Raw genomic sequence first — 15,426 nt, forward strand, 5'->3', positions numbered from 1 at the left:
GACGTGAGTATTAAAAATCCATTTCACCACCCGCAACTCGACACGCAACCGCCCGGTCTAGAAAAGAAACTGACAATGGTATACAAAGCAGACAAAAAAAATGACCGGAGGAGGCTAAGTAAACACTCTTGTTGCGTCGTTTGACGTTTATTACTGATGACATCTTGCCGGACCATTAACAATTGTGTTTATTATTGTTTTTTTTGCTCGCGCCGTGGGGTCACTCCGCCGGTGGTCAACGGAAAATAGCACCAACTGTAGCAACGATCCTAACGGAGTGCATCTTGCTTTTTGCCTAATGGTCTAGAATTACTGGCGACGGGTTCGTTCATTGAGAATCCACCTCCATTTTTCCACGAAAACATCACAAGGTGATAGCGATTGATGGGAAAGCCCACTTAGCTGCGGGATCATTTAAAAGGCATAAAATTAATGTGTTATGAAAATGGCCTTTCCCAAGAAATGACACCTAAGGGATCGTCTTAACACATTTGAGTGCAGTATTCTTTTTTACGAGACCCGAGTTCCGGTGATGAACGGAAAAACGAAAAAACTCACAAGTATGAGAAAGATGAACCATTTTATTAATGTAAATCGTGAAAGAAATTTATTGCTTCACGCGTTGAAAGGTGACCGAGGAAACTTGGGAATAGTGAGTCGCTCTGCACCGAAGTTTGGAAGTGTGATTTATGGAAATTGAATTTCCTATAATGCACGCACATGTGAGTGTTGTGCAGGGTTTCGGTTCACCTGCTTTTGTGAAAGTTCCGTTCATCAGTAGGATCGTTAACTTCGATTTCACAACAGCTAGGGCTTCTTTCTCTAAGAGTTCGGAGCCAGTTCATCGTGATCACCTTCAAAGACAAAGAATGTGACATAATCCCGAGAAAACAAAGTCACGCCACCGAAACATTCAGGAACGCAACGCACACATATGGTGGAACGACGACGGCGTGACACCATTGTGAAGAAAAGAACTCTCCAACAGATGGAATTTCGACTGTCGCATTTTTTCCAACTAACCATTCCGAGATTTATGGTTTTGAATTCTATCGAACGCAGCACCGCAGCCAATTAATTTCCACATTGATCACTTCACGTGCGTGGAGTGGGGGTGCGAGGGGAGGAAACCTTCTTCTATTTTGGTACTCCCCAGGTCAAATCCGGCCCGCGAAACACCGTGCCGACCGTGCTCGGGAAAGAAGAGCTCATTCATCATAAAACTTCATCACCCGGCGACGGCAATTTACGCCATCGATACATGTAATCATTTTCATCATCGCACCGCCGCCGTCATCATCATCGTCGTCATCGTCGCCGTTTGACAGAAACACCATGCTATCAGCGCAGTCCACGGACTCGCTAGCACACTTCATAACCGTCAATCGAGCCACTCGAAGTCGACATGAAATCAATTTGTCGTTTTCGTCCAAGAAACCCATCCCTGCATCTTTCATCGGGTCGTCGTGTCCTCTCCCTCGTTCCTATTGCGACACGAGAGAGAGAGCGAAAAATTGAGGTTATTGTTCGCACAGACATCCCAGCAGGTCGCGAGCGCACGTATTGATAGCGATAACATTCCGTGTTACTTTGATGGCGATCTCCAAGAGAAAAAAAAAGTGTTCGTCTCGTGTATTGCGCTAAACGAACCGATTCCTTCTGGTTGCTGCATTATTAGCGCCGAAAAGAATTTCAATTAAGCTGAAAAATGGTCATACCCGAAACTGCAGAAGACAAATTGACAACCACGGGGGGAAATCGACTGATGTAAAGCGAACCGGTCAATTAGGCAGAGCCGGCGCAAGCTGACAGGTAGGATTTCTAAGCAGCGGAGCTTCTAGCCTTGAAACCGACCGCGAGCAGGAAACAAAAGAGAAAAATGAGCAGCGTGAAAGTTTGACAGGCGTATTTTTAAATTGACTGAAGCCGTGTGCGTGCGGAGCAGTGTCTACCACTTTCACTCTTCAGAGCCGTCGGCATTTCCGAGGCGCACTGAACGAACGAAAATGAAATATTATTTGAAAGTTTTATTGGAATATATTGAAATATCTACCGGGGAGCACGCCTGTCTAAACAGAACTTTCTGCCTGATCCACCCCCACGACGAGTTGACAGCTGTTTGCATTCCCCGTCTCTCAAGACCGGTGAGTTCTGTACAGAGCTGTATGTGGCATGGGAATGCCGAAATCAGTAAATAATGAGCTTCATTATTCAACTTTCTCCCGTGACCGAGCTTGCGGTGCATCGGTGGGAGGGAGGTTGCCATGGCAAAACAAATCGGTTCTTGTCTCCGCTAAAGACAACAGGCTTAATCGACTGTTGATGTCTCTGGGGGCCAAAGTAGCGACGACGATGACGACGACGGGTATGTCTACACACGGCAAGTCCCAAAGGAGCAGCGGCACAAGGAATAATCCAAACTGTCAAAATAGGATTTCCGATCCTATTTCAAGGTTGCCAATTGTGATGCGTAGACGGGTAGGACCCGCATGTGAGGGAGTTTATGGAAATAAATGATCCTACTTATGTTCTACCCTTGTGTGTCGGATTTGTTTGCACGCTCCGCATAAAAAGAGTAAGTTTTCCCCCGAACTTGCATACGAAAATACGTGTATGGGAAAAGTTTACTTCTCAAAGGCCATGCGGAGAAGGGGAGGGCGGTGGTGGAAACACTACAATTGTTCCAACGGTGCTAGTTTGACAGTTTTCTGGCTCCTTCCGCTTGTTTGAACACATTCAACAAGTCCGGCTTGTGTTCGTAGAAGTATACCGGGCGAGTAAATAAAATCTTGTTCCCTCCGAGGCTGCAGACTCATCTGGAGTTCAGAAATCGGAAAGTGAAACAATAAATAAAAAGAAACATAAAGCCCTGAATTGGTACCCCCATCATCACATTCAGGACTGGGCCAGCATGTTTTCTGATGCCGACGTTTGAAGAGTCGATTCTCGTCGTCGTCGTCTCCGGTCGGTTGTTGCGGTCCAGTTAATTGATATAAATTAAGGTGGTTGCGTGTGACTCACTCTCACTCCTTGTCGAACGAAACAGTTCCAACGGCAACTCAACGATAACGAATAGAGAGCCAGAGGAGTGAACACAAAAGCACTACAACAGCAAGTGGGTCGTGGAATTTGAATAGACTGGGATGATTTGACGAGAATGCTGAGCGTACTGAGAGCCCTTCCACAGGGCATCCACCACGTATTCGTTTGATGTTGCTGATGCGAAAAGGAAAATATGAGATTATCATTATATTATATGATTGCTATCATCATCACACGCCATAGTCGCTTTCTAGTGGTAGTGATGTACGAGCTCGCTGTGTGCTCGATGTGATCTCCGCACTTGGATGGAACAGAACCGATGAGATCATCATCTGCTTTCGCTTTAAAATTCCTTCCATTGCTCGCAGACAGTTACTTATGACGATTTCGTTGTTTCTGCTTTTCTTCCAGTTCCAGCATTGGCATCCGGACTACCAAAAGATGATGAGAGCAACACTCCACAGGCGGATTGCTTCCTCCAGTGTCCGCAGTGTCACCAAACGCTGCAGGGTTTTCAGGTGAGACTTGGAATATATTTTTACAGTGAACATAGATTTGACATTTCCTGTTTCCGATTTCACCTGCAGGCACTAAAAACGCACATAGACACCGTGCATTCCATGATTAAGCAGGAGCATAGCTCGGCGACGCCCTCCCCGCCACTGTCAGCATTCTATCGGCAATCGTTCCAACCAATAGGTACTTCGCTTCCATCGCCTCCTGCCTCCACCTCTGCTCTAGACAGCAGCCACTGTAACGAGCCAACCTCGCTGGCGACTAATGGCAGAAGTAGTAGTAGTAATAGCAACAGCAGTAGTAGCAGCAGCAGTAGCAGTAGCTGTAGTAGAAGTACCTCGGCAGGTGGTGGTCTCAGTGCCGCCACTGCTGCCGCAATTGCTGACGAAGGTGGGCGGTCTATTAGTCCGACGTACAGCAACAGCAGCAGTATTGGTGGAGGAAGCAACTGTGGGGTCGGTGGAGGCCACGGCAGCAGCAGCAACGGTGGAGAACCCTACGCATGCTTACAATGCTCCGCCTCATTCCCAAATCGTGACTTACTTGAGAAACATGAGCTGATGCATGTACCTAATGCTCTGGTGGTAAGTTGCTCTCTCTCTCTTCTTCTACCCGTCTACCTTACCTTGAATATTTATTTTACACACAACGCCTTGGGCTCTTTATATTCGTCGTGTGAGAGACAAATTTTCTGTTCTATTAAGACTTTTTTTTTTGTTCACTTCCACTCGCTTTCCATTATCGACCTGGGAAATCACACCGAAACGAACGAGTTCACCCGTCGCGTTATCTTCTCTCAAACTCCATCTACGGCGAACCGAGCCGCTCCCTCTCTTTCTTTCTCCGTTTTCATTTGCTCACACCAGTAAAAATTCAAGTTAACTCTATATAAGGTGTTCCACATTGCGCTCGCCTTCGCCCGTCTCCTTTGCACCATGGCACACCTTGACATGGTTTTTGATTCTTTATGTACTTTGGAAGAAACTTGACGAAACACGCAAGATTTGCTTGACAGATGGCTTCGTTAAGTTAACAAAATGTTTTACTCGTTGTTTGTAGTTGTCATTTTCTTCTCTCATCACAACTAACTAACAATAGCAATCAAAACTTGTGTTTTCTTCTTGCCAAGAGAAAAACATAAAATCCAAAATGACACGCTACCGTGCCTTCGGTCGGTGTCGCAGCTGCATAACGAGGATGCACCAGTGGAATCTTTGTTGTATACTCGGCAACGAAAGAAAACCACCTTATAGGAGAAGGTTTCCTACACTGTCTCCGACAAGACTGTGAAACGTAGACAGACAGAGATATCTGCCCGTTGCAGTAAGGATCGGAACGGGTGGTGGTGGGGGGCGCAACGTGAAGAAAAAAGAAATAAAAGCGAAATGAGAATGATGATGGGAATTAAGTGAAATATGCACACACAGAGCACCGGCAGAAACAGTGCACAGAAGAGCAGAGGACCCTTCCGATGAGGAGGTAGGTACTTGCGCTCAGTTTTTCCCGTGAAGTTTCTCTTGAACTGACGGGTTTAGTTCTCAGTGCAGATCATCATAACGAATGAACCCTATATCTATCCATGGTAGCAGTAGCAGCCGAACGAAGTGTGTATTCCCACAAGTACAGCGTACGGTTCGGAGACGGTGCAAACAGGAACAAATGGCAGGACAAATGAGGGACGGGTTGGGGAAATTAATTAAACATTTCCATGTAAGATAAATTAATTTCAACAACTAACTCTGCCCGCGGAAGGAACAAAGCGGCCAATGAACGATCGATGGACGACGGATTTGTGAACATGTTTTGGCACCTAAGTCTAAATGCTTTGATTCTGTACCTTGGAATAGAATTACGCTCATTCTATTAACGTGGAGATCTCGATTGATCTAGCTTTCGTGCTTTTCAAGTGCACGTAACTTCTTTAGAACCATGATTTCTGCAAGGAATGAAATGTTTCAGTGATTTCAAAAATGTGTCAAATTGATACCGAATAAATCTTCAAAGTATGTAGTTTCAAATGGCGACAATAGATTTTATATTCGTCAGTAAATGGCTGAGCTATGATTTTTTAAACATTGCAAGTTTGCCATTACACATTTTACCGAAGGCATCGTGTTCAGAGTTTTTATAACTTGGCAACAAAGCCATTTTTTGCCGTGTTATCCGTATTAGATGTTAGATAATAGTTTCTTTTATCAATGACAGTGAGGATGTCTCGACTGAGATAATCTGTCAAACTTAGGACCTAATTCAATGTTCGGCTTGAAATGTGAATTCCATGAATTGGGAATGAGACAAACCTACCAACGGCTGATAGTTTCATTAATAAAGCTAACCTAACCTATGTAAATGATGCCCATAACAAACAGTTATGCAAAGTTTCATGTCTATTGAAGGAGTCTGGTCGAGTTGTCATTTGATATCGAACTGCTCAATTGGATGTGTTTACGGGTATTGAGTTAAATACATATTCGTAATCTGCATTGAAAATGGAATCGAAATGAACTATTTAAAAAAAAAAAAGTGCGATTACATCAGCAAAAATCACCATCTTAGCGCCCCTCAGTGGGACTTTGTGTGGGAGCGAGCTGTCATCTAATAGATTTAGTGTTAAAAATTCAAAATGTAAATCTTGATTTATTAATCGATATGAATGTCTATGGGATTGATAAAAATATCTTTGTGCTCAGAAACGAAGCTCATTCCGATGATGTATAAAATCCGGTATGTGTTTGGAAATCAAACATCCCAGTTGAATCGTTTTTACAAGGCTTAAAAACAGTTTTGATATCAACTCCGCTTTTTGTGAATGAGTTAGTGAAACCATGTGTACTGTACATACGTACATGCACAGTCCCTTCTGGCAAATACCAAAATCAACACGAAAAAGGGCCTATGATTTTTGATCGAATCTCTTCATCTATTTTCTCTCCATGATAATTTCGAGCGTTTATAATCGTGTTATTCATAAAAAAAATTCGATAGGCCCATTTCCCGTGTTACACGAGAAATGAAAAATTACAAGCAAAACCTTGCAATATACAATATTACCTGAGCACCACTGATCTAGACTAAGCTCCCGAGCCTCTTTTCGACATTTGGAATTGTTACAGCCACCAGGATTTCCAAATACCTCCGGGGAAGTGGCCTGAATATGGTCAAATCTCATCATACACTGAGGCAAAAGAACGTAAGAATTCCATAAGAAATCAGCATGATTTTTATTGATTTGCCTTATGAAAAAATAAAAAAAAACTGAGCAGACCACTTACCACCACCACCACCACCGAACCATGGACGTTGAGATTACGAGTCCTGTGTCTAGACCACTCGTCTGTCAACGCTTGGGAAAATGGAATGACTAATGGCGTAGAAGAGTAATGTAAGACGAAAATTTTTCATAAGTCTTTCTTATGAAATTCATATGACTTTGTATCGTTCATAAGTCGAGCCTTATGAAATTCTTAAGTCTATTTGCCTCAGTGTAAGAGACATCAATTCACATAGGAATTAAAAAAAAAAACATTATTGCCGAACATATGAGCATGGCATTCTTGTTAAATATAAAATTAGTTAAAAGGGCCAGATCGTGCCATAGGTAGACCAATTAATGTTTTTTTTTTATAATTGTTTTGTTAAAGTAATAATTGTACACTATTTTCGTCACACTTACAATGTGCGCAATGCGCTATAATATGACCGTTAGATAATGATATAACTTTGTATCACAAAAAAAACATTGTTATTTAACGTGAACTTCACTTCAATCTGTAACATTCCACTGGGTGAGGTTTTGTAAATTTTCTCCAGTCTTCCTGAAGTTTTCCCACTTCACTCGGACATTAAGCATAAGGCTAGCTTTTTTCAAGGGCTTAGGGTTGTTCAGTTCACTAGACTTGAAGTGAACTAAATAAAAATCAAAAAAGTGCATTAAACGCTGTTTTGAAACACAATTCGTACCTGAATAACCTTTGAAGAATCTTATAACATAAGATTTTTGTATTGATTTAAATTGATAGTTCTTGATTGTTAATGTCAACCAGATCAGTAAACCTGATAAATGCTCTTATTGAACTAATAAACAATAACCCTTTGGATATAAAAAGTATCGAAATTTCCAGTTTTCAGAAGTATTTTGATACTGCAGAATGGCACGGTAAAACCGGTTAAACAACCCTAGTTGAAAAATTCAATCAAATTAGTAAAATAAATGTTATCTAAAGTACAATAAACCGGAATTTTACGATAACAGAATGATTCTTCTAGCTGAACAATTTCATTCTAAGATGCATCCAGCCATATTTTATCGATGTGAGCCATACTCAGGACTTTTGTTTAGGTGGCAAACCCTCAGTTAAACGCCCCTCCCATGCCTCTTTTTATATTTGCCTCATGCCTTCATCACATTCCATAAGGGTAGCGTAAAAGAGAAAGAGATATGGCATGGAAGTGGGAGTTGTTTAGTCCAGGGATGCCAGGTGTATTTAGAAAAATAACTCTCTAACTTTTGAAATTTGCGGGAGGTTAGAAGTGTTTAATATTTCAGATTTCATAGATGTTCTAAAAACATCGTAGAACTTTCGAAAACTTCGTTGACATTCATTGAACTGCCTAGAAGGATTTTCTCAGCGGTTTGAGAGCACACTAAAACAAAATCGAATAGTGCTATCCGAGGTGTTTGTTCAGGGTGTCGACTACCTGGAAAAACCTGGAAAGTCAGGGAATGTCAGGGAATTCTATTTATGATCTGGAAAGTCAGGGAATGTCAGGGAATTTTAGTGTAGGTCAGGGAAAAAAATTATGTTGATCACATCGCAAAAAATCACGTGTGGAACTCATAAAAACAATATTTGAAATTTTATCAGTGCATGACGTCAATGTTTTTGGGACGATCCCGGGCATCAGATCTACTCGCTGCGTTTATGGATGCCCTTGCCGGTTGCGGATGGGCCCAATGTGAATTGAAGCTAGAGGTAAAAAAAGGTGGCGAGAAGCTGATAGATCTGGGAAGCTGTGGGCTGTTTATTTTGCATAATGCATTCAAGGATAGTGTTCGCAGTATCAGTTGGGATGTTGTCCAATATTTGCGTGGTATCTAAAATATCTTTAAAGATGTACCAGCAAGACGAGCGTTTATCACGATGTATTCTGGATGTACCATATTCCCGTTAAAGTTTTGCGGTCACCGATGGTTGGAAAATAGTGCTGCTGTTCAGAGGCAGGGCTGGTAGCGAGTCATTTTTAGTGACTTGGTCACTTTTTTCAAGTCAGTTACTAAAAAGTCTCTTTTTTAAGACCGAGTCACTAAAGTCACTTTTTCTTGCAATAAGTAACTATTTTCAACTTTTTTAGCGTAAATTTATTTCAAGATTGATCATTATTTACGTTGTGACGTTTAATCGTCTGTCTCTATGTATGGATGTCTATTCATTTTTCTGGATAAAATTACCTCAGTTTTCCAAGTAAGTATGTCCAAAGTCTGAAAATTTTCAATGTCTTGAAGTTTCGTATTCCATGTACAAATTCAAGCTTCGAGAACATCAAGACAGATCAGAGAATCAAAGGGCCGTTCAAATAATTTCAAGGAAATATTAGAAACCTTAAAAAAGTTTCGAGAAGCTCAGTGCATTTTCGAAAACTTCAGCAAAGCTTCGAGAGAATTCCTGGAAATTTTATGAACATCCGGAAAACGTGAGAATATTTTAAGGGTGATATATCATGGAGATTTCAAGAACTTAAAAAATGTGAAAATTTAGCTTAGTTGGTTAGAGAACATAAACGAAGTTCCATTAATAAAAAAGCGAGAACTTTAAAGCAAGCAGTGATATATTCTAGAAATTCCAGAGAACTAAATTTAGATATTTCTAGATAGTTTAATGATATTCAGCGAAGTTCCGAGTACTTCGAGGATGATCAGTTAGCTTCAGAATAATCCCATTAACTTCAGCAAATTTGCAGCAACTTACAAGGAGTTCCAGCACCCAGCCGGTTAGCATCCCCAGGTAGCGATAATCACAGGCTACTTAGAGTTGGCTATAACCTCTTTGCTCTGTCATCCTCATCACGGGCAAAACCGATTTATTGACAATAGTGCATTAGTGACAACGATGATCCTCCGTTCTTGTTTGCATTACTGACGGCAAATATCACCGCCAGCAACCCCACCGGGCACCGCGTGGATGTAAGAATCGGAGTTCAGGTGCACAGAGGTCGCAAATTGCCGGTCAGGGCAGAACCCAACAACCATTGATAGGCGTTCTTATGCACCTGCTTTACCCGGCCCAGAAGCGTCAGGGAATTATGAATATGTATCAGAAAATTTGCTGGATTATTAAACAAATTTAGAGAACTTCAGGTAAGCATAGATAAGTTCAGGGAAAAGCGAGTGTTAATAATGGTTATAATACTTAAGGAACATTGTCGAAACTACAAGGCATATTAATTAATTTCAGTAAAATTGCGGGTTCTTAAAAAATCCTGATAAATTCAGGGTAGTCTAGATAACTTTAAAGAAATTCAGTAATCGTTTAGACACCAAGAAAGTCTAGACTATTGAAGAAGTTTTAAATTAGTGTCGATAATTTAAGGGAAGTTTTATGAACTTCAGAAAAATCTTGAGAACTTCAGTGAAAATTATAGAAATATATTAATTATTTCGTTCTAATTCCATGAAAATTTCGGGAGCACAAAAGTTCCATAAATTTAGAAAAATTTCGGAAACGTTACAGAAAGACAGTGGTCTTCAGAAACCAAAAAAATATATTTATTTTTTTAAATTTATTTCTTACTGAAGATTAATCCACTGCGAATCTTAAAAGTTCAAAGTGTGAATGAAAATATCGAGAAAAAATAAATGGTTGTATTTTAAAATTCATTATTTTCTTTAAATTTTCCTTAGTAAGAATTTTTTTAAATTCTTCGGACTTCCAGGTATTTTAGGGAAACAAAAAATTTCTTGAAGATTCCCGGTTTTCCAGATTTTTGAAATTAATAGACACCGTGACTAATACTGTGGGTTTGGTTATAAAGTTTCTATTGAATATGTCGCTTTAAAGTATATATCGTACATAAGTGTTTATGAGATAATAATTTGATAAGTCTAAAACATCAAACATTTATTTGATGTACCTTCTCTTAGGTCACCTTTTAGACACTATTTTTACAACTTTAAGTCACTATTTGGTCACTTATTTATTCAACATGGTCACTAAAATTACTATTTCTGACAGCAGTCATCGCTACCAGCCCTGCAGAGGGCAATCAAAATTACTCCGCAAATACGAAAATTTATTCAAGGCGTCCAGAAAGACAAAACGTCAGCTCCTACCAAGATGTTAAAAACGGTTTGAATGACTCGCTGCTTATGGCTAATAGTAAGTTCAGATTACAGATTTATAACATGTTATAGCGCTATCTTGATGGTGGTTTCTGTGTTGCAATTATTGGACAACCGTTATAACATGTTATAACTCTGTAGTTGTCTGAATGTGGTATTAAGCTAGCTTTCTTCAAATCAGTTGCTGTCGAAGTTGAGCCATTTCTATGCGAATTTCAGACGGAAAACCCTATGGTGCCTTTTTTGTACAACGCGATGTCTCCAATTGTTAGAGGCATTTTGGAAAGGTTCATTCATATTGATTATCTGAACAATATTGCACAGGTAAATGCACATTTGATCAATAAGATCGCAAAAAGGAACGACAGGAAGTTTTTTGGCACAGGTTATTGGTCGGCGTATTCAGAACTATTGTTGGTTGTGAAAATGATTTGCTGCTTATCGCATGGAAACGCCAATGCAGAGAGAGGTTTGTCAGTAAATGCAGAACATCTTTTTGAAAACATGAGGGAAGAGTCAAGGCCCAAGCGCAATGACAGCGTAAGCCTATTTGTCGGATTGCAAACTAGTTAGAATCAAATCGACTGCGGTTAGGCAACTTGATGTCATTTGTGACAATTGTCAAACATTCCGTTTCCGTTCCGCTTCCGCCCACATTGCGTTTGGGCTTTCAGTCGTAGCGCGACGTCAGATCTATGATGGTGTTACTCATGCAGGTGGGTTGGAAAACTTACAAATTTAGAATAAACTTATTCAGTGAGTTCGAAAAATCGCATTCGCTTTCCATGTAGACAAGGATCGTCGTATGAAAGAAGCTCTCGATTCCGAAAACTCAAGATGCTTAAAAAGAAGCCGAAAGTTTGCAGGAGAAAATTGTTCTGCTCAAATGATAAACATTTTTAAAACAAATCCGAAAATGAAAATAAACACATATTCAACTTGCAATTTCTCGTTGTAATGTGAACTCACTGAGAGAATAAAATGTTAATGATAATTAAACTTACATTATTTTGCCATGTCTGTGGTTGTCATATGGAGTTACAGAGAGTACGAAACTGACTAATGCATGAGCAGTGCATCCTCATGTTCGGTTGCCAATGCAAGAATAATCACTGCTCTGCTATTTTACAATAATTTATATGTTAAGAGAAAGGATCGTCTACGGGTTGATTTTTATTTGGCTGTGAAATTATGAACACAAATTGAGAGCTTGGTGACAGTGATTACTTAGTAATGAATAGTGAGCCTAGTTGTGAGCAGTAGTTATTCATTATTATATTATAATATATATTTATAGCCCTATAGGCCTATTCACATCCTTCGTAGGTAGTCGGTCATATGTTCTGTAAAAATTGTATTAGTATCAAGTTCTGTAGTACGTGCCATGAGTATGCTATTCTTGATATCTTCGAAAACTTACCCTGCTGCTCATTTTAAACTAACCTTAATTTACACTACGTTATAATAAAGCACATCACGTTGTAGCTTCTTAGGTTAAAATAACGAAGTTTTGATGACTGGAATATTTCTGAAAACCGGCTGGAAAGTCAGGGAAAGTCAGGGAATTTTATTTTCGACTTTGAGTCGACACCCTGTTGTTGTTTATTAATTTATTTGATAAGGTCAATCAAATAGAGCCGAGGATTATTGTTCACTATACAATACATCTTAAAACAATAGTCAAAAGGTACAGCACAATAAACACTTTATCTTCCGCTATCCAATAAGCCCCTCCATCAGAACGGGATCCGCTTCCAGAGGTTTGATTGTATGGCAGTATCGCCAAAGAAAGCGCGCTTCCATTGCAGCAATGGACGCAAAACGTGCTCATCACTCACACACTCATCACGAAACGGTTGCTTTCCAAAGTCGACGACGCATGCACCAAAAGAACTGCTGATGAAAAACAATGAGGAGGATGGCAGCGCAATGGTGTCTGCCGAGTAAACAGACCATCGCGTGACACACATCGAGAGTGGCCTGCTTCTTTCGACAGCCAAGTGAACACTGATCCGAGGTGTTATCGCTTTAAAATAAGGAAAAAAGTCTCTCTTCCATTCGGACCGTGGTCACATCTGGACGCGCCGAACTTAGCCTGATCTCACCGTCTGAAGAAAAGTTTTGAAGTGAACCGTTCAGCGAGGAATCATCGCGTATCATTAACGCTTTTGGTACCGAGCGGTGGACAATGGAACAATCCAAATGCACCGCATGTATTCGCAAGCAATGGGCCAAGTTTCGCGGGAGTGGTGTAAGATCTGCTACCACAAGACGCACACACAAAATGTGAAAATCCGGCATCCGACGTGAGTTTCCCCGGAAGCTGTGGAGAAAAGTTATATCAGTCCAACAAAATCAGTTTCGCTAATCGCAAATATGCGAGATTGTCTCCATTGTAAACTGTGTTAGTACGGATAACATGTAAGCGTTGTGAAAAATTACCAAGATTAGGAAGAGGAGAATAGGATTAGGACAAGTCAGAAGAAAAGGAAGGAAGAATAAACGTATTCATCAGTATTGAAAGACAGATTACATTAATTCTTTTGACGTAGCACTACGTCTGTGATTTCTATATGGGGGTACACTTTGTGAAAACCAAAAATGGAACATGTAACGAAATTATGAAAGATTTTGAACGTTAATAACTCAGCTGCCTCTGGACCAATTCGAATAATTTTATCACCAATCGATCAGAAACATTTCTACGCATCGATAGCAATGCTTTCGACTGTTGATTTTTTAACAAGAAACTATTGAAAATTGGTAAATGTCAAGCATTGTCCAAAAGCGTCAAAAATAACTAACAAATCCAACAAGGGGAGGGGCTTTAGCTGGGTGGACACTGATATTCTGCGGCCTTCCAATCTGTCGTAGACATCAGTTCAACCCATGTCCAGCAGCAGACGGCCGAGACTCTTGCGAGTGCCCAATCAATGAACCGAAGAATATGGGATTGTCCAGTCCGATTTGCTGATCCAACTGCCTACTCGTCATCATCATTTTCCAAAGGCTTTTAGCCTGTACTACCATCGGCCTTTTTCAGGGCCACCAAGATTTTCCAAAAGAGTTAAATTTCTGAACGTGTCCCAGCTGAAATTCATATAAACAGAGAGAACCCCGTTCAAATTCCTACACAAAATACAAGCTCCTGCTGCAGTTAACAAATAACACTTATTTAAGACCACATAGTCCTACGTCAAGATTGCGCACAACCCCATAGGGTTGTCCCTTGCAGTTTTATGATGAAAGATTCTCACTTTCAACATAATTCTAATAAGTAGTTTGTAGAAGTTCAGAAAACTTCATAGGAGTTCTGAGCCGGGTTCTACATTTTCGAGGCTCTAAAATGAACTCGATTTATCTTTCTTTCATACAACGTGTTTAACGCATCATTTATATAACACCTAGCTAAACTATCAACACGAAAGAAGCACGCTTAGAAGGAAAGGCTGGTTGTAGATTTTCTCGTTGTTGTTATCAGGCATGGAAAATCATTTGCATTCATTTCGTGCATTCATTTACATTCATTTGCCCCTAACATTTTTCATCAACAGAATTCCGCAAAATAATGTATGGAACTTTTGCAGGCTTTGTTATTAGGTACAACTTTTGGTAACAACTCAAATCCGCATCCTTTATGCATGATGCACCAGAGTGAACAGAAGCCACTACTGTTTTTCAATGAATTTATTTTACATTCAATGAAAAACAGTAACAAGTTCTACCCGCTCTAATTCGTGATGCATAAGAGATACAGATTTGAGTTATGAGCAAAAGTTGTAGCTAATAAAAAAAAACCTACTAAAGCTCTATACATCATTTTGAGGAATGCTGTTGATGAAAAAAGTTAGAGGCAATTGAATGTAAATGTTATGCCACCTGCTTTCAATGAAAGTATTGTCGATTTTCGAGTGAAACGAAACCCTATCATGGCTTTCAATCCCATTCACCTACAGTCTGTCACCGCGCTTTCAATTTGTTTAATATGCGTTACATCCCGTTTTCATTACTTTTTCATAGATAGTAGATATGTAGTTGGAAGATAAATTAAACATATTACGTGTAATCTTCAAGTGTTTTCACGTGGGAAATGCTTTAATTATATATTTTCATTTTCATATGTTTCATAAAAGAAGAAACTATCAAAGTCGCGCGTTCCTTCACTCGTCCGCTTCACCGAAGCTTGAAAGAAAGACGAATGAAGCGACGGGAGATTGAAAATTTATTTGTAGACGCCGACTGAGCCACTAGAATGCTGCGAAGTTGCTCGACTTCAACAGAAAAAAGGAAAGCTAGCAGTCTCTTCGTCGCATCGATTTCGTCGATTGAAGCTGATTTTGTGACGCCCTGGTTCTGAAAACTCTATAGAAGTCAAGCAAATTACGTAGCAATTCGAGGAACTTCGTAAAACCTGATGAAAGTTCATGGAACTTCGTAAAACCTGATGAAAGTTCATGGAACTTCGTAAAAGCTCAGCCAGAATTCTAGAAACTCGGTAAGCTTTGTAGAAGCTCAGGGAGCATTATAGAAGT

At 40.1% G+C, this 15,426-nt stretch overlaps 1 protein-coding gene across 1 annotated transcript in view; it reads left to right on the forward strand.

The window, feature by feature from the left end:
• The window catches only part of zfh1 (Zn finger homeodomain 1), a 123,204-nt gene that overhangs the window by 26,496 nt on the left and 81,282 nt on the right, over nucleotides 1-15,426 (forward strand). Inside the window, exons 2-3 of the mRNA XM_065237492.1 lie at nucleotides 3,454-3,560; nucleotides 3,630-4,142. Coding sequence (XP_065093564.1) covers nucleotides 3,454-3,560; nucleotides 3,630-4,142 — 620 coding nt within the window. The remainder of the gene's footprint in view (nucleotides 1-3,453; nucleotides 3,561-3,629; nucleotides 4,143-15,426) is intronic.

This window comes from Ochlerotatus camptorhynchus, unplaced genomic scaffold, assembly GCF_037179485.1.
Source record: "Ochlerotatus camptorhynchus isolate MF236.1 unplaced genomic scaffold, CSIRO-AGI_Acam_v1.1 ptg000626l, whole genome shotgun sequence".
Taxonomy (NCBI): Eukaryota; Metazoa; Arthropoda; class Insecta; order Diptera; family Culicidae; genus Ochlerotatus; species Ochlerotatus camptorhynchus.